Source organism: Vipera berus (genome assembly GCF_964194415.1).
Source record: "Vipera berus genome assembly, chromosome: 7".
Classification (NCBI taxonomy): domain Eukaryota; kingdom Metazoa; phylum Chordata; class Lepidosauria; order Squamata; family Viperidae; genus Vipera; species Vipera berus.
In genome coordinates, this window is record NC_138209.1 from 40,680,500 (window position 1) to 40,707,785 (window position 27,286).

General features: G+C 34.0%; 1 protein-coding gene across 1 annotated transcript in view; it reads right to left on the reverse strand.

The window, feature by feature from the left end:
* Positions 1 to 1,236: 1,236 nt before the first annotated feature.
* The window catches only part of USP53 (ubiquitin specific peptidase 53), a 32,850-nt gene continuing 6,800 nt past the window's right edge, over positions 1,237 to 27,286 (reverse strand). Inside the window, exons 2-15 of the mRNA XM_081332243.1 lie at positions 24,518 to 25,141; positions 22,117 to 22,209; positions 20,068 to 20,202; positions 19,379 to 19,492; positions 19,211 to 19,293; positions 16,756 to 16,861; positions 14,610 to 14,756; positions 13,500 to 13,649; positions 12,953 to 13,124; positions 10,121 to 10,267; positions 9,258 to 9,975; positions 8,277 to 8,353; positions 5,723 to 5,804; positions 1,237 to 2,607 (exon numbers count right to left, since the gene is read on the reverse strand). Of these exons, the coding sequence (XP_081188369.1) occupies positions 1,629 to 2,607; positions 5,723 to 5,804; positions 8,277 to 8,353; positions 9,258 to 9,975; positions 10,121 to 10,267; positions 12,953 to 13,124; positions 13,500 to 13,649; positions 14,610 to 14,756; positions 16,756 to 16,861; positions 19,211 to 19,293; positions 19,379 to 19,492; positions 20,068 to 20,202; positions 22,117 to 22,209; positions 24,518 to 24,661 (3,147 nt within the window). The 5' untranslated portion in view covers positions 24,662 to 25,141 and the 3' untranslated portion in view covers positions 1,237 to 1,628. The remainder of the gene's footprint in view (positions 2,608 to 5,722; positions 5,805 to 8,276; positions 8,354 to 9,257; positions 9,976 to 10,120; positions 10,268 to 12,952; positions 13,125 to 13,499; positions 13,650 to 14,609; positions 14,757 to 16,755; positions 16,862 to 19,210; positions 19,294 to 19,378; positions 19,493 to 20,067; positions 20,203 to 22,116; positions 22,210 to 24,517; positions 25,142 to 27,286) is intronic.

Below are 27,286 nucleotides of genomic sequence, written 5' to 3' on the forward strand. Positions count from 1 at the left end.
TAATATCAGCATATGCTTCTAGCATTTAATACATTTTTATTAGTCTAACAAGGAGTTTTAAAATAATTCTGTCATAAAATTTCTTATGCTGCTTGTTTTATTTGGCAAAACAGTAGTGTAGACTATTAAATTTCTAATTAAGAGTACCTGATTATAAGGGGAAGTGAAAACCCAGTTAATGCACTTTTTCACTTTCTTGCAAAAGTTCTAAATATCTCACAAACAAAATTTCTAAGTGTTTCAGAAATACTTTCCAAAACTCTCTGGCTACTCAGGTCATTAACAAGTACCATGTTCCTCGGGAAGCAAATTTAATACACTTGTAACTGTGTAGAAAATGCAGTATTTCACACTGTGAAAGTTTTGTCCTGGAGCTAATCAGTTCACAGGGAAGTCATAACTACAAAATGACATCAGACACAAAAGCCTGGAAAATTGCTACAACATGCAGCCCATCCATATCAATCCATAAAGCTCTCTATATTTCACTTGAAAGGGAGCATTTCAAAACTGAAGTGTTTGGCACACTTCTGATACACACATGCACACACACATTTTTTGTGTGTATATATATATATATGTGTGTGTGTGTGTGTGTGTGTATACATACACTAAGTATAGTAGATACAGCATGTGTGTGTATAAATATACCGGTATACTGTACACATACTAAAATAATCCCATGTTGTCATACTGAGGTAGTACAGTGTATGTAGACTATATTCAATTTTTACATAGCAAGCTTGAAAGTGCCTTTACATGAAAAAAATGAAGTGCATGTAAACAATTCATATCTCTAAAAATTTCCTTTTGTGACAAAGTTTACATAAAATTTTCATAAGACGACAAAAACTCTCAAGGCCATTATAAAGATTGTACTACCTTGTTATTGCATTGTATCCTTTGGTGCATAAGAATAATCCTTATATTTAAATCTTGTTTCTTTAATCTAAAGCAGTACAAATTACTGTCTATACTTGTGAAGGTCAACTTATCTGTAAAAGGGCTTATCTGAGAATATATATCATACTCCCCATTTCAAATTCTGTGAAAGATTTTTTTCATGAGAATTCAACATTCAAAATAAGTTTACAGTTATGCTTTAAAATGTTCTGTCTTAAATAATATGGAAATTGCAAATGGATACATAATTGAGGTTTTATAACCTACAAAGTGCTATAATTAGTAAGAAATTTAACCAACTGTGTAATCAGATCCAAAACCTATTTTCACCCCAGCTCCGGCAATGTGAAAAAAGTTGCAATATGTCGTGAAACATCACATGATGCGGCAAGTTTGACACCCATGTTCTAAATCAAGTCATTTTTAAAAGAAATGGTATTATTTTTTAAAAAAACATGTGTCTATTTATCATATGAAAGCAAGTGTAAATATTTTATAAATTACTCATTTAAAAGAATAGCCACTTTGATTGAACCTATGCAAAATTGGCATTTCCACAAGCATAAAACCATCTTTGATATTTCTTGATCACGCATGCACATGCAAGGAACAATTCATTAATGTATACTTTCCAAATGAAATGTAGCTAAAGTATGTAAACTTAAACATCACATTGGGTTGGAGTTCTAAGGATTTATATTCATTTCCAAATTATTCATATTACACTATACTTTTCCAATATTAGATTTATGCTTCTGCTGAGATGTGGCATGATTTGATTCAGAAGTGTGGTGGTATGTAGTGTCCAACTGCATTCCAGTGGATAACAAAGATCTTTCTTTGTTTGACCCACTAGTATCTGCAAAATACAGTTTTGGTCTCTGGTGGTATTTAATTCTGTAAGTATCGGTCATACAGTTATCAACTGAAAAATAAGTAGTAAGCGATATAACATCATTTGCATTTGCATCCAGGGAACTAGAATTTGGTTCTGTAAAACAAGTCTGTTTCTTTAAAGGATTATTGGGTGCAGTGCATAAATCCTTTCCTAATAAGCTCGGTGAAAAACTCATCTTAGAGGACTCATTGTAATGAAGTGCTTTCAATCTTTCTTCATTTGCAAATGAACTTGTTTCTGGTATACTTTTTGAAGTAGCAATAACATGCTTTTCAATTTTTGGATGTTCTGTATAGTTCAACTCCACAGTGGATTCTTGTTCTACATCGTGCAAATGGGCCAGAGTGTATTTCTTTGGTGGTAAAGGTGGTGGAAGATTTTGGTAAACTGTTTCTGTTGCATCATCATGCTTATTACTGTACATGCTGGTTTTATGTCCAGTAGAAGGAGCAGATTCAGTACAGCAAGGCTTGGGTTTATTCTGTTGTAAGAAAAATGCAAGGGTAGGAGTGGAATTAACAGTCTTGGTATGAGATACCGGGCAAGGGGCTTGCAAATGGGTAGATGAAGATTCACAGTTGTTTTGAACTTTTTCAGACATGATTCCATTCTCACCAATATAAGAAAAAACCGAACTATCAGCACTATAGATATTTGTCTCAATAGGTACATTTTCACCAGACCATGGTAAAGAGCTTTGCTCATTGATTGTACTGGTTTTTATTTCTTGTTCAATGTGATCTTTTATAGCTGTCTGCACTGTTAATGTAGGTAAAGACTTCTTATTGCAATCTGGTACGTCAGTCCTAGAAAGCAAAGTACGGTATTTAAGGATGTAAGTATTAATATAACTATTGCAAAACAGTAAATATAATCCAATTCTATTTGCAATCATTAAAATAAAATAATCTTTGTTATTTCATGGTGGGATGGGGGAAGCCTATACGTTTTTAAGAATCTAGTAAAAATCAGAATTCTGTGAACAAGTATACAGGTATGAGCAGGCTTTATATTCATGACTGAAATTAGTAAAGGCAGCAAATGCTCTTGGGAAAGAAAAGAATCAGCCAGAAAATATGGACAGTAAACTGGTACAGGGAAGTTATGGAAGAAACATTCAGATTGTCTGTCTTCATTAGTTAGGCATTAAATGTCTAGTTGCCAGATGAAGCCAATGCTTCAGGCTCAGTGAAAAGATAATGTTTACAAAAATTCCAATGATAACTGGTATAAAGACAGAAAGTCATCAAAAGATGGGAATGCTTCTGCATTTTATTGCATAGTGTCAAATATATGTCTATATGACATTTGCCATGAACAATGCATACTGTTTGATACAATAAACCAATGTTTTTCAAATTATTCCATAGAACTCTAGAGTTTTGTGAGATCCTAAGAGCAAAAGAATAAGGGAAAAAAGTTTGCTGAAACAGTCAATTTTCTATCACAAGAGCTTTAATTTTTGATCAGTAGATCCAGGTTTAGTTTTTTAGCTAACAGTTTCCATGGCCTGAAAAGTTTTAAAACCCCCTGCAAAATACTACTGACTTTAAATCCCCTGAATGAACTGAAAATTCTTACACAGCCAGAGGTTTCTAGAAAAGATGTTTTAGGATACAATACCTGATTCCTATTCCCAAAATAATAGATTCTTTGCTGGTTTATTTCATGCCTCATATTTATGTGTATGTCTAGGCATCAGATATAATCTGCATTGTCCAATGGCCAAGTTCTAATCTGCTTAAATAACAAGGTTTGCGAGTGATCTCACTCTTACAAATTAACTGTGGGACAATATAAGAGTACTGATTGGTAGATTTCCATGTGTTCGTATTCCATCCATTCAAGATCATCAGCCAGCAGGACAAAAATTATCAATTGTTCGATTTACTGTGAGGTGGCATAGACTTGGGTAATCTCAGGCAAGAGTCACCTAAGTGAAAAGTTGCTGCTGGTACATTTTCAGTTCCAGCAATCTGTCACTTGTGTTATTTCTGAAAGTGTGAAGGCTGATAATGGGGGAATTTCTGCGAAAGCTATAGTCAAGCAGTTTGAAACCACACTAGTTTGGTTTCAAAAAAACAAGATAGGTGTTATGCCAAAAATAGAGTAGCTTCAGCCCATTATACTGCACAGGCAAGAGAAAAGGTCCAAAAACATGAACACTGCTTTTATTATAAGCATTTGATAAATAGCTGTTGATGGAATTCTTTCACAATGGCTTCATTAATTTACCAATGCTCAAATCAAACTCAGTCCCAGAGGAGTAGAAGCCAGCCATTTAAAAAAAGGAATTATAAGCCAGTTATATTAACAGTTGTTTCAGAGAAAGTGGTAGGAGAAATCAAATTAAAAGGAACTAAGAACAAAGAGAAAGATTTGCTGAAGAAAAATTGGCATGAATTTTGCAGATAAATCTTGCCTCACCCACTTTTAGTGTTTTCTGATAGCACCAATAATCAGAAAGCCCTAAGAAAGCCTTTTTAAAAGTTTCTAATTAAAGGCTTTTGAGTAAATGTACTGGCCATGGGCTGTGAATATCTGTGCTTTTGTCAACAGCTAACTGGCTAAAATACAGAAAACAAAGTAAAAGTGAATAGGCAGTTTCTCAATGGATGGAAGCAAGAAAGGAATTCAAATTTAGGAAGTATGAAGTGATGCACCCTCAGGCAAAAACCCCTAATTTCACTAACACCTTGATGCATCTGACTAGTCCAGGGGTCTTCAAACGCCTTGCCCACTGCTTGTGTGGCCCAGTTCCAAATGGATCACGGCCCGGTACCAGGCCACGTCTGAGGGATTGGGAACCCCTCCTCTAAAACATAATTAATTTGTGGAATTCATTTCTACAGGACATGATGATGGCCACTGATTTTGATAGTTCCTAAAAGGGTAAATTCATGGAAATTTATCAAAGAGTCTTAAAGAGTAAATATTATCTCTAAGATGGGGGTAGCGTGTCCCCAAATACTAAATGCAAAACAACAAAAGCAGTAAAGGGATATGTCTCCATTTCGTTTGTGAGCATGGACACAGTTTGGTCATTATGAAAAACAAAATGCTGGATTAATATAAATCTGTTCCAAAGGAAATGTTTGTACACAGATATAAATCCCATCCTAATAAAGCGCTTTAGTATGACCCTTTTGTCTGAACAAAAAAAAATAGTTTATATTTATGGAGGAAAGCAATAGAATGCAATCTTAAAACACTTATGAACATAGGCTGCCCCCTATCTGTGATACTGAATGGTCTGGATAGTAACAGAGAGTGCAGCATGTGAGCATTAGTTAACCTACATGACTATAAAAACTTACTTTTCCACACTGATTTTTTTCATGGTTGAAGAAAAGATGATATAGATAATACAGTCCTTTTTTATATGTATTTAACATCTCTAAAATGGTAGGTTACAATACATCATCTTTTTCTTTTGTTCAAATATTCACATGTGCTACATTGATTTTATGTGGTATTGAAAAAATTGAAGACTCCACATTTCACAAGTAGTCCTCGATCTATGACAGTAATGGAGCCTGCTCAGGTTGGTTGTTAAGCACCCAAATGGGGTATTGTGATGGGGGAGCAACCCTCAGAACTTTGGAACTAGGTCATAAGTATCTTTTTGGGGAGGGGGTCCATAGCAATTTTGACTGGTCGTAAGTTGAGGATTGCCTATATGTATTTATAGAACTCATTGAAACTTAAGCATCCTCAATGTAAAAACTTGCTACCAATCTAAATTGAAAGCAAGGCATTTGCCATTAGTCACAGTTACTAATGCAGTTACAACAGAATGTACATTCTGTTTAGAATTATAAAGAGTAACTTCAGAACTTCAAGGAATGTCTGGAGACCTATATAGCCATACAGAGTTACATATCCCTGCTACACATTACAAGATGCATAGTTAAAATTTACCTTTGTATCTGCAGATAAGAAGTTGATGATAAGTTAGGTGGCTTGTTGTTAATATGCGTATTAACTTCACCTTTCTTCAGTGCTGAAAAACAGTGTTTGTTATTTACTTTCAACCTATTTCTTTATAGTTAAGATTTACTCAAGTTAAACTGGTACAAAGCCTTCCAGCATAACACTCATAATTTTAAAATCCAAGGAGAAAGTATCAACATTTGTTCACATGTTTTCTAAATTTATCGTTTGAAATTCCATAATTAATAGTGAATAACAAGCAAGATATTCAAAAGATCCTTTTAGACCTAAGGAAATCAACCTAACATAAACTCCTTCAAACCCAGTGTTTCAACAGGAAAAACATATATGCATTTGATGCAGATAAAGGCCGACAATAATATTTAGCTCACTGAACATTTTCAGTTCCATGCTCTATGGAACTTTTCAAAATAAACAGGTTTATTTGTCACTGGTCGCTGGTTTTTCTGCTGCAGTGGAGAATCCCCAGAAAAGATCTTGCCAAACTACAATATTAGCATTCCTTATTATTTACCATGTTGGCTGGAATTGCTGAAAGTTTTAAGTCGGCAACACCTGCAAGGCTATGGGTTCAACATTCTTAGATTATTACTATAAACACAGCTAGATTTGAAGGAAGTAAGGAAATGGAAAGACTAAAGAAAGAATGAAAAGCTGGAGCTCTCAATTTCAAATGTGTACTGCAATGTGTATCTTAGATTTAAAAATAAAGAAAAGACAGTTACAAGTAATCCTCAACTTACAACAGTTCATTTTGTGATCGAAGTTACAAACAGCAATGAAAAAAGTGACTTACGACCGTTTTTCATACTTATGACCATTGTAGCGTTCCCATGGTCATGTGATTTACATTCAGATGCTTGACAACTGACTCTCTTCTATGATGGTTGCAGTGTCCTGGAGTCATGTTATCCCCTTTTGGGAGCTTCTGACAAGCAATGTTAATGGGGAAACCAGATTCACTTAACAAGCGTGTTTCTAATTGAACAATTGCAATGGTTCACTTAACAAATGTGGCAAGAAAAGTCACAAAATGGGACAAAACTCACTTAAATTTCTCACTTAACAACATAAATTTTGGGTTCAATGGTCGTAAGTTGAAGACTACCTGTATTAAATTTCTATTTTGGCTCAGTCTTTCCCAATAAGAATTACTAGACTACTGAAATAGAGACAATATTGCCCTAAACTCCAAGGAAAAGAAAAAGGAACTATAGGAGAATAAGACTGACATCAATACTGGAAAGATTCTATAGTGGATTGATAGAAAAAATTAATAAGCCCTTTTGGAACAATGTGATCATTACTAAAAGAATACATCTTACCCAACTAACCTTTTTAATTCATCAGTAGATTGTAACAATTTTAAATGTATAAATTTAAGCAACACATCTGATTAAGTCTCCCATGACATTATCATTTAGTAAGCAAGTTAACTGTGGAGTTGATTGTATAATCATTAAATAGATACTTAGCTGATTTGAAAAATGTGCCAAGAGATCATCAGTGACTTTTCATTTAACTGGACTAAAGTTATCAAAGGGGAAACCACACATTTACAGTAAATCCTGATCCCTTTGCTTTTCAACAATTTTATTAATCAATTAGATGAAGAGGAGGGCAAAGTACTTATCAAATTTAAGATGGATGGAGTTTAAGAAGATATAAATATTTTTTAAAAATATTTTGATAGTTAAGGGAAACCAACTGAAAATAATAGAATAAATTCAAAGTTGTGTCCATTGAATACAAAATACAGTATAAATGCTCAGATAAATGGTAGGGGATATTTGTATACCTAACGTGATAACAGTACTTACAAAAAAGATATTGAACAGTGAACCGTACAGAAGTTAGTAGTAGAATGTGATTGCAAAAAAAAAGCCACATGCAATTTAAGGTTGCATGGCCTAGGTTCTCTAATAAAGTATCTTGAAACACCATGAAAGTACTATTAATTATTACTATTTATCTTGAACAGGAGGTGGCGGTACAAGCTTGCAACCAAATACTCCCAGTATAGTAGCACTGTGGCAAACATTCAATGAGAATAGCTGGCTGATGTGCCTTCAGAATTCCAACTAATGTAAAAATAGATGTGTTATTTTTCTCTTCTGCTGACATGACAATCCATGCATGGCTAAAATCAGACACACTTGAAAGTAATTTTGACTCTACGTTCTAGTCAATTAATACTGTATGTCTGACGTTAGGACTGCACTTTTATTGCTACTATTAATGAAACAATGTTTTAGAAATTGAGAATAAATTTCATTTATATTATTTTTTTAATGTTTTATTATTTGCACATTATAAATTTCCACAAATTGGGTACTAATGATTTTTTTTCACAAGAGTTGGAAAGCAACAAATAATTTGCACAGAAAACCTACCAAAAGTATCAAGAAAGAATCTGTAGATAGGAAGTTGTAATAGCTCTAACATTTAAACAGTACATTGTTCACAGTCAAATACCAATTAACAATTCAATAAGCTGATGTAACACATATATTATCCTTACCTTCAAAAGAGTTTTTGTTCGGCTGGGAGAAAGACTGCAAGACATTTCCAGAATATCTGACTGATAGATTTTGGTCACTATGAAACAGGATACACTAATTATCAACAGCCTGTACAAATAGTATAACAGAGTTCACCAATCCTGAAACATTCTACTGAAACTTTTACAAAACACCTAAATGTTTCTACACAGGAATTTAGAAATTCAACAAAGAAATATATTTTATAGAAAAAAGTCAAACCTCGTTCCTCTTTTCTCTAACCCCTCCCATCCACTATTATAACTGGCAACACAAAGCAGAAACATCAAGAGAACATATCCAATTAAAGAAAAGTTAAATGGAATAAAGAGAAGCAACAATATTTTACATGATTATAATCTTAGTACTTTTACAAAACCCAGCTTCATTATTCAAATACTGCCATTTAAATATAAGTAATGTTACACATGGCTCTTAATAAAATGTGTTAAGTTTCCCCCCCTCAAATACAGGAAATCTACACAGATAATGTCCGTAATAAAGATAAATAAGCAAATATTTTCATTTGACAATTTATATCTTGATAATCAAATATAAATAAAATATCAATGCAAGCAATTCTACATACTAGACCAGGGGTGTCAAACTGCCGGCCCATGGGCCGGATGCATCATGCGGAAGCCGTCCCCACCCCATTGCCGGCAATGGCAAAACCGTCCCGATACGTTGCACGAAGTCACTTGACGTCGCGGGTTTGACATGTCTGTACTAGACAATTAGTTTTGTATTTCTCTTCTCCCAAGATTTAAATTACCAATAGAACTGGAATACCACAAAATCTATTATGTTAAAAATGTATTTTATTTTAAAGGATAAAATTTCTGGGAGAGAGTTTTGTGCTATGGTATAACAATACATAACAATACAACATGTATACAATACAACATATAACAATACATATGTATTTTGTATAATCACAAATATATTTTTAACATCATTACCTGCACAAAATGTTTTCTTTCAGAGTGTTTGGGTCAACTGGGCTATTTCCTTCAGTAACTGGTGAATCCAAATTAGCAGATGCATTGCAGATATGATCACTGCTGTCATAGCCACATTCAGTCCTTTGTGTCTGCCGATTATCAGGATGAATCTTTCTCTCTATAAATCCTGTTGTTTTTCCTCTATTTCCTTTCTTTCCCAAATCCAGTGAATTGTGGCTTCCTCCTTGTTTTGCTTCATCTTCATAGATAGTCATCAGACCCTTCTGACTCTGATTTTCTTTCGGGTAGTTTACTGAACTCTGCTCCTTTTCATGTTTTGGTTTATTGATTGCATTTAGCTTGCATTTTGAGCTATGCTCTCTTTTCTCTGAATCAGTAAAGATGCTATCAACATTCAGTGTTTCTCGCATGGGTTTCCAGCCTCTGCTTCGACTTCTGCTGCTACTGATACTTCCTTTGTCTTTGGAATCTTGGCTACTATCTGTTTCATAACCAGCTGTGTTGTCAGTTTTCATACGGTTCATCTTCTCCCCGTCTTCTGTTTTATTTGAGCTGAATGTCTGTACAGTGGGTCTAATTTGATTGTGCACCTTCTCATGTCGATAAGATCCTCTCCCTTGACTACCATACAAACGTTCACTGAAATGATGCCTAAATCCAGTTCCAGAAGGTGGTGATCCTGGCTTAAGATTAGTATGTATTTCTCCTGATAGATCTTAAACAAAGTACCAAAACAAATTATTTATAGTATTCAACTTTATTCTTTGAATAAAATATCTTTTAGTTCCTTAGAATTTCAAGGCAAACTTAGGTAGGTTTGGTGTATTGGGGAGGAATTAGCCAGAGGAAAATTCTGTTACCTTTTTGTTTTCCAGATTCTTTCCTTGATCCTCTGTCAGGGTTTTTTCTTAATGATGATGGGTAATTTTTCATCTCAGCTGCCTTTTGAGCACATTCTCTGGAAAGATCTTTTGCTTTTTCTCTATGATCATTATGTCCCAATTTACCTGCAGCAATAAATGCAATTATGCTGTACACATTCATGGTAATGGAACAGACAAAAAGATAATCTGATTCAGCTTTCCCTAATTTTTTTGGATAGACCAACAAAAGAAAATAACTTCAGCAAATATAAAAAAGTTTATCTCCTGCAACATATAATGCTTAGCAGATTACAATTAAATTATTAAAAAAGCAGTGGGTTACTATCCTGTATTTGGGGGGAATTCTCTAATTTTTCTTCAGTGGTATTAGAAAAATGTTGGATCTCTGAGGTTTCTTTTTTTTTCTGAAGAAGGTGCTGAAAATGATAAATCTTAAGAAGCAGCATATATAGGTTCATTTTCATACCTTCCCTTTTCCAAAGCTTAATCAGAACAGGAATGAGGAAAGAAACAAGACTGCTTCCAGGAGAAAGTAGAAACTATATTCTAGATTCTGTGGTAAGAACTCAATAATTCTAAAACAAGTCCATTCATTTGTAAATATACTATCCCTCCATACTCAACCAGATTTGGAATAACCAGACTATTTTTTATTTATTTATTTTAATTCCATTTATATCCCGCCCTTCTCCGAAGACTCAGGGCGGCTTACAAGCTTAGCAGTAGCCTTCATTCTATGTATATGCCTGCTTACTAGGGCTTTCACACACCCCCTAAGCGGCATTATTACAAAGTCAGCTTAATTGCCCCCAACAATCTGGGTCCTCATTTTACCTACCTCGGAAGGATGGAAGGCTGAGTCAACCTTGAGCCTGGTGGGATGCGAACCTGCACTAATTGCAGGCAGCTGGTGTTACTTAAGGAGGCATTAGCCCACTGCTCCACCAAGGCTCTTGAAACTACAGGTAGTCCTCAACTTACAACCACAATTGGGACCAGAATTTCCACTGCTATGCAAGGTGGTTAATTAAATGAGTAACACACAATTTTTTGATGTTTTTTTGTCATGGTTGTTAATCAGCACAGTTGATAAAGAGAATCATTCATTCATTAAGCGAATCTGGCTTCCCCCACTGACTTTGCTTGTTGGAAGCCAGATGGGAAGGTCGCAAATGGTGATCATATGACCTCAAGATGCTGCAACTACTGTAGATACATGTTGGTTGTCAAGTGCCCAAATTTTGATCACATAACTATGGGGATGCAGCAATGGTCATGTGAGGACCAGTTCTAAGTCATTTTTTCAGTGCCATTGTAACGCTGAATGGTCACTAAATGAATGATTGTAAGTCAGCGACTACCTGTACTGTAATTTCAAATATTGTTTTTTATTCATTTGTTTCACTGGGTTCTCTTTATCTAGTTTGAGGGTTTATGTGGAGAACATATTATGTTTTAGATCATATTTATGTAGAAATATAGAAACTTCAAAAGATATTTGATTCACAAAATTTGAGCACCACTGTAACGTGGTAGTTTGCTAAACATTTTATATAATTAGCTTATATAATGTTTAATTACTTGTAGGTAACATTTTTAAGAGCAAAACAAAATTATATATGATTAACCTTGCAATTAACCTAATTATAATTCAACCCAGTAATTTAAAAAAAGTGTATGATACATACTTGACCCTCTGACATTAGTAGGTTGAGAAAAGTTCCTAGTAAAGGCAGAGTTTTCTAGCTGCACTTTTTTACTCTTCTGGTTAGAGGTTTCTTCAAATCCATTCTCCTTTACATAATCTGATTTAAGAAAAGTATATTTCTCAAATCCTAGAAAAAAGAAATGTTAAAAAACCCTACTTTTAAGAAGAAGACATTTACTCATTTTATCTCTGAAATTGGTTTTCCGATGAATAACCTGTCTAAAAAAATTAAAAAATAAATGCCTGAATAAAAGATATAGTGGGCACACTACAGTTTAAATTTATTAGGAAAAATATTTGAAGAATGTTCAAACTTCACCCTTTACTAATAAATACATAGTAAAATTCCATTTCAGACTAAAAATCCACATTTTAAAAATATTTAGTTATTGAACAAAACAAAAAAACAACCAAGCAAGAAAACAACTAAGTTCAGTAAGAAGGACGCCCAATTCAACAATGAGCTACATGTATTCTCTGATTCTTGGTAAAAAAAACAACAAATCCTGTATCTATTTTGTATGTAATATATTACTCCATCCAATGTGAAAAATTAAATAAGTCTCAGACTCAATTTATTAATTTCCTAATAACTAAAGATCCCACAACTTTCCTATATCTAGCATTGACCTCAAAAATTGAGCATTAATACAAGCTTATTAGCCTTTCAAAAATTTCTTAAAACATTTTTTAGCACCTTAGGGATCCCATGGGAACAGGGATGCTGTAAAGTGGTTATATTGTATTTAGGATGTTGGTCTATTCTTAGTTGTATTTATGGTGATTTTTTTAAAAAATGGCTGTATAGTTGTTTTAAAGGGCCACCAAGTCATGTTTGTGAGATGGGTCGCTATATAAATTTGCCAAATAAAATAAAAATAAACATGTCCACTGGAAAATTTTGAGCGAGTTACTGTCTCTACCCCAACTTGCCACACAGTCTGAGAATAAAAACTAGGACAGACTTTCATGTATAATGAGTGGGGAAAAAGGTGGATTATGAATATATTGGCAGGCCAACTTTCAGGTTATATGCACCATATTAAGCATCTCATCTTACTAAATAAATATGAAGTTGTAAATATTCGAATTTCTATTACCAAATTCTTCACCGTTTCCTGTAGAGGCTTTATAATGTGACCAATGAATTATATGCTGCAGTGCATCTTCTGTTGATACTGGTGTACCATCTGGGTTTGCATAAAATAGTAGCAATGGTTGAAAGTGACACCGGATGCACTTGGATACCACATCTTTCCATTTTGTTCCAACCTAAAAGAGAAAAGTAAACATTTAATTCAGTTAAAAAAATGGCAATCTAATTAAAACTAAACTGGTATACCTTCAAACAAATCAAAACTTCTTTAAATAATTTAGACATGTGAAAAATAACTCTACAGCCCTTTTGTGTAATGCATGCTAGTAAAGCAGCAAATTCCCTGCATGACTTAGAACAAAAACTAAATCTTTCATTTTACGTCATATGCATGATTAGAAAATATTCTGACAGCCTCGATTTTGATATCAATACATTAGTTCATGTCTTGTTATCAAAATTAAAGATGGCAGAATGTTGTATAAAGTATCTTTAATTATTTTTAGGAGCTATCTGGATGCCTCTATATAAAATGCAATATCATAACTTACCTCTTTAACATTAGCATCATCAAATAACACCCATTTACAACTCTTGGTATGAAAGGCGAAGGCACAATAATGTCTGCTTGCATAGCATATCATCCCCACAAGGAAAAGCTCGCTGTTTTTGGCATGTTCATCAGTAACCCTATAGAACAACTGTAAAAACAATAGGTAAACTAGTAAGAAATAGAGCTGAGGATAAATTACAACAATTTTACATAGCCAGATTGAAAGAGTTCGTGCAGTTTATTTACTAAAGCATATAAAATAAAGCATCTGAATTCTTTCTGTATTTGTGCATTTTGACATTTATGTCACTGTTCACCGCCCTGAGTCCTTAGGGAGAAGGGCGGTATACAAATCAAATAAATAAATAAATAAATAAATAAATAAATAAATAAATAAATAAATAAATAAATAATACTGTAATCTTAGAGACGCCTTTTTCAGAATAAATCGTTATACAACCGATTCCCTCATTAAAAGTTTTATGTTCTACTTGAGTCATTTATTATCACTTAGATCAATGGCCTAAGACTTCCAGGCTGTAAGTAGGAATCACCAAATTAAAAAAATACCTTGACTTTTCAGAATGTACCTTTGTATTATGTTAACTATTTTACTGAATTTTAAGTTATCTTTTAAATTTCTGTTTCTGCTGTTTTAAAACTGAAATACTTTATACATTATATAATAAGTAAATATGCACATTATTGTGTATTCAATTATACATTTGTACTATTTTGTTCTAGGTCACCTGAGAAATTTTATTAGTTGAAGCACATATTTTAAAGGTTGTATTTTGTTTTGTTTTACACATCCAAGACTAGGTGCATCGTATCTTTTTTAAAAAAATAAAGAAATATAGGTCTATTAAAATAGTGGTAAATGATGAAGAATAACATTTCATGTGCAATCTAGTCATAAAGTTTAAAAAAATCCTTTTAGCATGGAATTCTATGTAAGCTTTTCAGGGAGAAATTCCAACTTCATTTGATTGAATTTCTTCTGAGAATAGAACTCTAGTATTAGACAAAACAGAGAACTCTGTTCTTAGTAATTTCATTTAATATGTTGAGAGACACAGAAAATTAAATATATTAATATGTTCAATACCCCTGGAAGATAAAGTTGTGTTGCCAGATTTCGGATGACATCTTCTGTTAGGTCAGAGTGTTCAGAATCCCAAACTAATCCAATAGTAACTATTTCTGGAGAATTCATTAGAACACGACGGATTTTAATTTTTTGGCCACAGTTGCTCTACCGAAAAAAAAAGAGGGGACAAACAGTATGATCTAGATGCTTTTGAGTGTCAAGATCTTTATATAAACCACATAAAATTCACTTAGATGGCTATGTTTTATAATAATAATAATAATAATAATAATAATAATAATAATAATAATAATAATAATAATAATAATAATAATAATAATAATAATAATTTAATTTATATACCACCCTTCTCCTGAAGGACTCAGGGCGGTGAACAGGGCAAATATATAAAAAATACAAAAATACAAAAGTTAAAAAGGAATTAAATATATGCCCACTAAAAACAGTAAATACAAATATTAAAATAACAATAAGAAACCCCACCCATCCCCCATCAGGCCAGGCCGGCTTGTTCAAATAAGAATGTCTTTAGATCGTGACGGAAGGAGCGAAGGTCGGGCGCCATCCGGAGCTCAACCGGTAACCGATTCCATAGCTCCAGGGCGCCCACAGAGAAGGACCTCCCCCTGGGGGCCACCAATCGACATTCTCTGATCGGTGGCACCCTGAGGAGGCCCTCTCTGTGGGAACGCACAGGGCGGAGGGAAGTAGATGCCGGCAGCAGGTGTTCCCTAAGGTACTCTGGACCCATGCCATGTAGGGCCTTAAACACCATTACCAGTACCTTGAATCTCACCCGGAAGACAACTGGTAACCAATGCAGCTCACGGAGCAGAGGTGTAACGGGAGTATCGGGGAAACTCCCAACACAACTCTCGCGGCTGCATTCTGTACCAGTTGGAGCCTCCGAGTGGTCCTCAAGGGCAGCCCCGTGTAGAGAGCGTTGCAGTAGTCCAGACGAGAGGTCACGAGCGTGTGAGTGACCGTACATAAGGCATCCCGGTCTAGATAGGGCCGCAACTGGCGCACCAGGCGAACCTGGGCGAAGGCCCCCCTAGTCATCGCTACTATGTGGTCTTCCAGAGTGAGCCGTGAATCTAGGAGGACTCCCAAGTTGCGAGCCCTATCTATGGGGGGTAATAGTTCACCCCCCCATAGAGAGAGATTGAATATCCTGAATAACCCGGGATGCCGGTATGCACAGCCACTCAGTCTTGTCGGGGTTGAGTTGAAGTCTGTTCCTCCCCATCCAGACCCGAACCGCCTCCAGGCAACGGGACATCACGTCGAGGGCATCACTGGGGTGGTTTGGGGTCGAAATGAAAAGCTGGGTATCATCAGCGTACTGATGATACCCAACTCCAAAGCCACGAATGATCTCACCCAGCGGTTTCATATAGTTGAACAGGAGAGGCGAGAGGACCGACCCCTGAGGAACTCCACAAACGAGAGACCTCGAGGTCGACCTCTGCCCCCGTCAACACCGACTGCAAACGTCCCAGGAGATAGGAGGAGAACCACTGCAAGACAATATCTCCAATTTATTCACATCCCAAATTCCGTTATTTCTGATCTAAATGGTCAATTAAAAACTTAAATATGTTATCAATAATGCAGCAATTCATCTGAGTTTCTTACCACGTTTTTTAAAAAGTAGGTTTCTTTAGAGACTAAAACAAATTATTGTAATTTTATTTTTTGGTCACTGAAGTGTTTAATTGCAATTAATTGTTTTGTTTATCAATAAGCTATATGATTTTTACTAAAAATGTGCACATCACCATTGTCATTTTAAATTCTCCAATATAACAATTTTTATGCTTGATAATATAAAGACTTTCTGTATAATAAATTTTGATATATTGTTTTAAACACAAGTAACCTTTTTCAAATAGCTATTATTTTATCTAAGAGCCAAAACCAAATAATTGTTTAAGGGGTTACTTTTCCTGGGATCTTGTCTTAATTTTGTATGCCAACATGTACTAATCTGATTTATGATTTAAGTATTTGAAGGTTACATTGACCTGCCAAGACAAATTTTAAAAATAACTTTTCACTTAATGTTAAAAGTTTGGATTTATCACTACAAGGGACCATCCCCCACCAAAATAGAAGAGCAATATTTCTTTGGTAAACTTACAGGACAGTTCCTGAAGTCATCTGTAGTATTTGCAGCCTGAAGGAGTTGAGCAAACATTTCTGGCTTGAGTCTTTCATTCCTTTCCACCATTCTATCAATTTCATTGCTGTAAATGAAGTAATTTGATTTAGTCCATTTTATTATTGCAATTAACAGAATGTTCTTATATTTGTTCCATTTATATTCTGATTTTTACTAAGGAGTACAAGATAGCACAAATGCACTAATTTGTCCCATTCTTCCACACAATAACCCTGTTTGGTAGACTGAGATGAGATCATAACTGGCATTTGCCTAGTGAGTTTCCATGTTTGAAGGTGAGCATTTTATTGTTTACATTAAAGCTGGTGAGAAAGTTTAGGAAAAAAAAAACCCAGTTATTTCTTTTACAGATTTAGATCTATTTAGGGCTATGCAACTCTTACAGGATATTAAAAATACAGAAAGGTACATGAAAAGAAAATGTATTATATAAATATGAATGTAAATATTTTCAAGGATGGAAAAAAGCAAAAGATGCTTGGACCTTAAAACCACACAGGGCACCTCAACAGCCTATGAACTGAGCTCTGGTCAAAACTTCAGCACTTTGCTATTGTTCTTATGACTGGAATTTCTTAAAAAAACACTTTGGAAAAAATTATTTGACCATTTCTGATCATATGAGGCGAATATATCTCACTAAACTTCTCCATTGTAATTAAAAATATCAGGCTATAAAGACAAAGTAAAACAATTTGCTATAATTTCAACATTCCCTAAACATTTCATTTGTAGAAAGCATTATTTATGGGCTTAAAATTTGGCAAATGTAGTGATATCTAAAAATTATGTTTGCTATTCCATTCCATCACAATAACTTGTTAAATGGATACATCTAGCTTACCTATAAATGTCCATTCTACTTGGAAGCAGGATTACAGCTTGGACTGATGGGAAATCGTTCCATGTAGGAGAATAGGATAATTTCCTCTGCTGTGCCTTGTGAAATACTTTAGTTAAATTCTGATTTCCATCATCTGGGAGGAAGCAACTTCCTATTAGTTCAAGCTGTTATGTTAGTTCCTAAAGAAGTAAAATAATGGCTGATCTAGTAACCTTAAGAAAGATTTGATCAGTCAGAAGTTGCCAATTGACACAACTTCTGAACTTTAAAACCTTTATATCTGTTGTTTTTATCTGATTGTTGTGCACCGCCCAGAGTTCTTTTTGCAAAATGGGTGGCTAAAAGGTTTGATTAATAAATAGTAAATAAAAACCTAAGCAGTCTCAGACTTAGAGTGAGGGAAAAAAGTATTTGATCCCCTGCTGATTTTGTATGTTTGCCCACTGACAAAGAAATGATCAGCTTATAATTTTAATGAGTTTTATTTTAATAGTGAGAGACAGAATCTTTGACAAGATCCTCCCGTGTAGTTCTGGTCTGATTCCTCACTGTTCTCATGATTATTGCAACTCCATGAGGTGAGATCTTGCATGGAGCCCCAGACTGAGGGAGATTGAATTATTTTGTGTTTCTTCTATTTGCAAATAATCACACCAACTATTGTTGTCTTCTAACCAAGCTGCTTGGCAATAATCTAGTAGCCCATTCCAGCCTTGTCCCTTGTCCCTGACATCCTTTGACAGCTCTTTGGTCTTGGCCATGGTGGAGAGTTTGGAATCTGATTGTTTCTGTGGACAGGTGTCTTTTATACAGGTAACAAGCTGAGATTTAAGAAAGTGCTCCTAATTTTAACTTGTTATCCGTATAAAAGACACATGGGAGCCAGAAATCTTGCTGATTGATAGGGGATCAAATACTTATTCACTCATTAAAATGCAAATCTATGTTTAACTTTTCTGAAATGCGTTTTTCTGGATTTCCTTTGTTGTTATTCTGTCTCTGTTAAAATAAACCTACCATTAAAATTATAGACTGATCATTTCTTTGTCAGTGGGCAAACATACAAAATCAGCAGGGGATCAAATACTTTTTCCCCTCACTGTAATTACTATTTCAATGAAGGACTATCAGAAAATACTAATGCTGTAATGCATTTGAAAAACATCCAAGAAAGCAATTCGAAACCATTTCTGCACAGTTGTGAAAAAAATTATGTAGACTTGTCCATCAAGTCACCAGAAGTTGAGCATGTAATATATGTTATTGTGTTCAATTCATCAGTGTTTTTATCAATAGAATATCACCTTACAATAGATATTTCATTCTCATTTGACAACAAATACAATGGAATTTTTAGAACATAAATATATATCTCTCCTAGGAACTGATTACACTTTCGGATGTGAATATTCTTCAGTTTTAACTTGATAAAGAGGTAATTGGATCATTAATCAAAGCTAGAATCTTTGCTTTAACCCATGTCTCACTATTTACAACTTGAATTTAAAATTGTTAACTTATGAGAATGGAGGAAAAAATACAAATCACAACAAAAATACATTTCCTTACCATAATGCTGTTGTTGAAATGTAACGTACAAATTCTGTAAAAGGCAAAGGGTCCGAGGATGCCCCACAACTCAGACATACACACTATAAATAAAAGAAAGTTTTTTAAAATTTTTAGAAGTAATGTTAAATGTTAAAGAAGTAAAATCAATATGAATAAATATCTTACCTGTTCATATAATGTCATAGCAAACTTTTGATGTGTTATGCAGGATTTAGAAGTGCACATATCTGTTCCACTGCTTGGTACTATGTGATAGTGAATTCTCTCAAGGATATTTTCCTAAACAAGTAACGGTTTTATTTTAATCATGATAATGATATGCCATCAAGTTGGTATTGACTATAAGAGGCCTCATATGCAAACATTATCTGTCCCCAACCTGCTCTTCACACAATACATTTCACCAACTGAACCTTCAAAATGGCTTGTATGTATGTTTCAATATGGTCATTTTTATCTCACAAGAACAATTTCTCTTTCATTCTGAAATAAACCAGGCTCCTTTGCTCTATGTTCCTATGCGCAGAATAAAGGGACAATAGTGACTGGATAAAAAAATCCCCATTGTATTCAGAATTATAATCTTTGTAGCAAATGAAATGATTACCAAACTCTATATAACTTGGTATATACAATAGCTCAAATAAATATTTTTGTATTACAAATTACCTTTATTCTCAGTCTTTTAAATAACAATAAAAAATCATTGTTGTTATAGTCCTTTTCAGAATCCCAAAGCATACTTCCCTAAAGTGATTTTTCTGACTTTTCACTGAAATATTGAATATGGCTCTTCGGCAAGAAGAAGCCAAGAATCAAAACAATACCTAAAATAAATGTTATATCATACTTACAAAACATTCTGCTGCATCATCCATAAAACCAAGCTGAAATCGCTGTTCATCTTTAAAACTTTCAGCCAAAGCATGCCTCATGTTATTTGATGGGAGAGCCTTTTCTCGACTGTGTTGGAATTGGGAAAATAATGTCTGGAAACCAATATTAATATTTCATCTATTAAATGATTGGGAACACTATAGTGTACTTGAATACATTAAAACAAAGTCTAGCATTTGGTAGCATTGAGAACTTGTGATTCTCCAGATGCTACTGAACTAGAATGAAGATTTTTCACTATTAGCTGGCTAAGACTTCTGGAAGTTGACCTTCAGCAACTAAAAGTCAAATTGTTCCCTATACAGTATAGAACACTGTTCTGTAACAATGGCCATTTTGAACACAATGCAGGTATCCAATAGTAAAGGTAAAGGTAAAGGTAAAGGTCCCCCACACGTGCGTGCTAGTCGTTTCCAACTCTAGGGGCCGGTGCTCATCTCAGTTTCAAAGCCGAAGAGCCAGCGCTTATCCGAGGACATCTCCGTGGTCATGTGGCCGGCATGACTAGATGCCAAAGGCGCACGGAACGCTGTTACCTTCCCACCATAGTGGTCCCTATTTTTCTACTTGCATTTTTACGTGCTTTCGAACTGCTAGGTTGGCAGAAGCTGGGACGAGTAACAGGTGCTCACTCTGTTATGCGGCACTTAGGATTCGACCTGCCAAACTGCCGACCTTCTGATCGACAAGCTCAGCGTCCTAACCCACTGAGCCACCGCATCCCTAGGTATCCAATACACAATACCATTTACTCACCATACACCATAATTCACTTTTGCTTTGTTCCTCCTACAAGTTGATAGGCTAAAAAGAATCGAAAATCTAAATCCTTGGCAGTTTACAATATGCTTGAATTGGAATCCTGCTGTTTTCTCTTCTAACCAATCTCATTAATAAATAAATTAGTAAGCCAGGAATCTGGAATCTTGGCACAATGTGTATGAAATAAACAATCATGAGCCATGGTGGGTCAGTGGTTAGAATGCAGTATTGCAGGCTAACTCTGTCCATTTCCTTCCATCCTTCTGAGGTCAGTAAAACGAGGACCCAGATTGTTGGAGGCAAAAAGCTGATTTGTAAACTGCTAAGAAAGTGCTGTAAAGCACTATGAAGCAGTATATAAGTCTATGTGCTATTGCTATATTTGTGCTTATTCCTTTCAAATAAGAGAGAATTATATGTGAAGTGGACTATCATGTTGTTATCATCATTAGAAATATATATATAAAAAATTTCCACCAAGAGAATTTTTTTGACATTTGAACTCATTGAAAATCCGAAAAGTTGAGCCAGAATGACACAGTTTGGTTCTGCTATAATTATGAGGAAATCATAAAAGGCTAAAAGATCCACACTCAGTATACTGTAACAATTCCCACAATGGCTAACCATGGCATGAAAGCTGTAACTTTACCCTCTCTTTAGTAACTGGTGCTTTTGTTCTGAGCATGGGTTCTACATAAGAATAGCAACAAAATAAATCAATATAATATTCCTAGTAGTAAATGAAAAACTGGTATCCAACAATTACACTTGTTTTTCTTATCTAATTCTTTTCCTTTACTAAGCTACATCTGTTTTAGACAAAGAGGACACAATTTGTATCCCTTAAGTCAATTCATACAGTTCTCAACCCAATTTCAAAACACCCATACAAAGAATCAATACAGACATCTGCCATTGATTATCTTTTAGTTGGGGAAATAAAGAGTATCATAAAAATGTAGATGTTCTAATCAATTTCACAATGCTACCATTATTATATGGTAATCAACAAATTATAACAGAAAGAACAAGTCCTTTCAAAGAAAAAAAAATGCCCATTACTGCTTTATGTACAGAATATTGATCCAAACCAATTAAAACAATTAACAAATCCTACTTTTAAGTTTTTTTTCCTACAATTTAACTTATTAGATATGTGTCAATGAACCAGAGATTTTCATGAATATTTGCCAAAATTAATTTTCATTTATACAAGGTAAATAAGAAAATGATAAGGTTACCTTCAAAGCACAAAATATGCAGGCATCACCTTGACAAACGTGTCCTGTAAGACCTCTTAAACTTCTACGGAATATATCAAGTTGCCATAAAACCTACAAAGAAGAAAATACTAACATCCATTTTTGCCAAAGATTTATTTTTATTCAAAGGTCAATGTCTACAATTAATTGCTATTTTTTTTGCTACAGATACACCAAGATAACATGAATTACTACATGTACATTGCTTCTGTGTGGATGCTCTTAACTTTAGTGGAACCTGCAATAATTTTGAATAGGTATTAAATGAAAAGCAATTGTTTCCTATCCAACTTGTTTTCTTTCATTCAGTCTATTACTGTTTAAACCAATGTATAATTTTACACAATATTTTACCTAGTAATTTTCTTGGATTATGGTTATACAGGATATAGTTAATGTATATAGTATATACGTATGTGTGTATATATAATTTTATATATCATAGTAACCATACATTTAATTAATCATAATCATTTCATCGAACATAAAAAATAATGAACACAAACACTGTAATAGTTATTGTTATATTCATATATCATATTGAAGCAACATCCTTCAGAACTGTGATTTAAAAAAGAATGGGCAATATTTGATCACTTCATATTTCAAAATAATTAAACCCATCGTTCCATACAGTATTTTGTACTGTTTGGAAGTAGAAACAGTAATTAAGCAGTTTTTTAACCTAAGAACATATTATAGATTTGGCTTGGTAGGGCAAAAATAAACCAGAGATTCCATTTAACAAAAAAAAACTTGGCATTACTCTCTGCTAGGAACAAATATGTAGTACATGAGGATATATTAATTCTAAATTATGATTCATATCAAATAACCATATATGCAGTCACTTCATATATACAGTCATGGCTGAAATTGTTGGCACCCCAGAAATTTTTCTAGAAAATCAAGTATTTCTCACAGAAAAGTATTGCAGGAACACATGTTTTGCTATACACAGGTTTATTCCCTTTGTGTGTATTGGAACACAACAAAAAAGGGAGGAAAAAATGCTAATTGGACATAATGTCAAACAGTATTTATCTAGATACTCCTTGTGATCAGTTTGTGTCAGAAACAGATACTTAGAATGGTCTTTATTAAAAGAGATAAAATGCCACAATTATAGCAAAAAAACATGCTTGGAGAAGCAGTAAAATGCCCAAACATGGATTCTTCTGTTGGAAGAATTTAAACACAAAGCTTTTAAAAACAATCTCGCTTCTTCCTTGATCAGTCACTATCAAGTCACAGAAACCTTTCACATAAGTTAAAGTTTACCTTGAATGTTTATGTTATGAAATACTTTGCAAATGTTGTTTATAGAATTGGGAAATATTATTATGGTATAAAACAGGCTTGCAGAAATTGTAGAGGGGAAAGGACTGCATTGATAAATTAAAAATCATGCATCACCTGGAGTGCCAATCAGCTGTCTGCAAGATAGTGGAGCAGCAGCAGTGTTGGAGGTGGCAGTGACCACAAGGCATAGAAGTGCTTGACAGTCCACTTTCAAGGCAGTGGTGAATTTATTACTTTTTCAAAAAATACTAGCAGGCTGCTTGGCATCCTGAGAGCTGTATGTTGCACAGGCCTGGTATAAAGTATTTTATATTATAAATTTCATTTCAATTTGATAGAAGTATCGAATACAGTCTTGATTTCAATTACTATAATTTTAGCAGCTTTTATATATGCATTTTTATTTTGTTTTAAAGAGCATTTGGCTATATTTTGAATTTTATGTGATCTTTCTCTATACATGAGAGCCAGTTCAGTCTGGTGGTTAAAGCATCCAGCTAGAGGCTAGGAGATTGTGAGTTCTAGTCTTGCCTTAGGCATGAAAAACCAGAGACAGTCACTCTCTCTTAGTCCAACTCACCTCACAGGGTTGTGGTTGTGAAGAAAATAAGAGGAGGAAGGAGAATTGCATGTGTTTACCACCTTGAGTTATTTATAAAAATAATAAAAGTAGGACATAAATAAAATTAAACATTGCACTGATGAAGAACTTATTGTACTTTTTTTAAAAAAAATATCTTTTTAGCATCCTATAAAATTAGTTCTTTCATTCTGATATTTCATTCATTCTGCTTTGATTTCTTTGGTCTGGTCTATAATTTTTCCCTTGATTATTATTTCGTCTTAAATAGACAACCAAATAAAAATTACACTGTACTGGAGTTTATGACTAGTCAGAGTAATAATTTACTCTCTGTTGTCACTAGAAAGTCTTTTTTCTTACAAAGGTTATCAAAACAATCAAAAGTATGAAATGGAAAACACTTGACATATAGTTACAGGAATATAGATTAATGTATCTTTCAGTTCTTTCACAACTCATGGAGCTCTTTGGGATTGATGTGTAGCTATTCCTTACCTGTACAGCACTGTTAAGAAAGCAGCTGTTTTGTCCTGGTTCATTTAACAAGCCTTTGGTCGGAGCCAAGGACATCACACTTCCAGGCTGATATACTTTTCCAAGATTTCCTCCAGGTTTTTTCAAGAATTTTACCCATGCCATTATTTAGGAAACAAATATAGATTTATATAAAGGAAGATGTAAGTAATCTGAGCTAAACAAGGCAATTCAGACAGTAGCCTTTAAAAAATTATGGCACTGTGATCATGCTCCAAGTCTTCAGCTTGTACTTCAATAACGTGGTTATGCTCTATTTGGTTTATGAAAATAGTTTTTAAAATCTGGTCAAAATAGAGCATAAGAATATCAGAAATTCCAGTGAATAAAGTTGATGTAATCTGATGTAAACTGTAAAAGATACTTATTGATAATAGTCTTCTTTATTTACATTCTAATGTAGTATCACTTTGTCAAAAGTTTTAAAAAATACAATAGCAACTATCAAAAATCAGACGTTCTTAGCTCGTATTGTACGCAGGGATTTTATGCTGATTCTTCTCTCTCAATATTGGAAATATATCACATTTCTTCTTTTGTGTCGCTGAAATAATTCTATGTATACTTCATATCATCTTTCAAAGTCTGAAAAAAACGGGAGTGGGAATTATGATTATACACTTTTTCACCATTTATAATCTTCTCTGCCTCCACCCAGAGAAAAAACTACCCAAGACCGAAACAGTATCAAAGAGGCCTGCACCAAAGTCACAAAGCACATGAGCATCGCTTCCAGTTACAGCCCCTGGGACAGACACTTTGCTTGATACCGCCTACTTAGTGAGCAAAAGAAGAAAGGGAGTGGTCAGTAAGCATATAAATAAAAGGACTGCTGGCAACAAAATGTCGAAAACATGCTTCAGGTTTTGTGTTGCTGTTTGCTTCAGCTATTACCTAAACACAAGTAGATTTTTTTTTAAATTCAGTATTTATTTACTTCTCATACTTTCCTATCACAAACTGTGGTTTAGATATGAAAACACTCTCTCTCTCTCTCTCTCTCTCTCTCTCTCTCTCTCTCTCTCTCTCTCTCTCTCTCTCTCACACACACACACACACACACACACACACACACAGACTTTTACCTTGGGGAGTCTTTTGATTTCAAACCTTGTTTACTCAGACTTGTGATTTGCTAGGAATGCTGTTTTATTAGGACAGATACTTTTAATTTATTATCACACTGATTTAAGTAACGCTATGATTTCATATGAAATATGAAATAGTAAATGTTGTTTTAGTAACAGAGCTTGGATTTCATTCTTAATTCTGTTTCAGAGAAAAATATTAAACTTTATTTGATAGGCATAGGTAACCACTATTTTTTAAAAGCACCACTGCAGCTAGAGTTTAATTTTATACAGTACTTTGAGTGCTTCAGAGAAGAAAGCTGTTAGCCTTTAATAAAGTTACTGTAGGTTCATCAGAAAGAGCCTTGTGTTTTCATGACACTGACTTAATAAACAGATATGAATTCATACAAGAAACACTAACTAAATTGCCAGACATGTGATTTCGTATCACATAGACTGATTTAATTGGCAAAGATGCATAACTCTCTCTCTGTGTCTCTGTCTCTCTCATTTAACAAACACTGGTTTATTGGGAATGAGTTTTGCAATTTTGGAAAAGTTCTTGTTTGTCACTTAATTTTTTTTTCTTCAGAGAACTTTAAGTAACACTAGAAACAAATCAATTAGGATTAGTTAATTGGGGTGGGGAACTAGTATCTTAGTTAGAAACATTGGTTTACCAAGCTACAGACTTATATGTTTATATCATATGAAGAATATTATAGTATTATTGGACTTTTTGCCATAAACAGTAGCATAGCAAGGCAGAAATCAAATTGTGATTTCAATTTCTGCCAATTTGTCACAAAGAAAGAGAAAAAATGTGTGTAAGAGAAATTATGTAGCAAGAGATTATTTAACAAGCAGATATACCTTATTAGGGGAAGAAATGTCAGGAGGTGAACTTTCATTGTTTGACAAATTTAATATTTGAATTTTATTCTATTACGATGATGACAAATCTCAGCTGATGTGGTTGAAGAAAATAGAAAGCTGCATGCTTGGTTTATAGAACATCTAATCAATAAATGAGTAATTTGCAAAATCAGTGGAATATCACTATTTTAATTCTTGAGATTAAGGCAGGACCAGATATTAAGAAAAGATGCTAGTAATCTGCAATCAATTAAGATACATTTTCAATGTCAGTAAAATTGTGAGTGTGGTTTGACCTGAATGACAGAACTGTTTCCAGAGGTAGGAAACTTTGAATCCAAAAACACTGGTTGACAAGTGGCAGAGACTTCTGATTTTGTTTTACAAGTAATGGCATAAGAAGAATTATAACAGAAAGTGGTTTATAAAGAGCAATAAAGAGCAAAGGATATTGATTTTGAAACATTCCTCAGGTTCAGTCAACCCTATTGATAGTGACTAAAGAAACTGTTTGACATATGTGCAGTACATATTTTAAAGGAACGAAAAATAAATAAATTCAGGAAAGTACAGTTCATTATACTGTATTATTTCAATAGTTTATGGGTTTGTATATTATCTTTATAATTATTGTTCATCACCCATAGATATGTTGATGGCTGAATGGTCTAAATAAATAAAACAGTATGGTTTAATTACATAATAATCCCATCCATGGGCTTCAAAAGTGAAAATATGGAAACCTTAATATAAAGCAAATGTGCAAGGCTAAATATAGCAG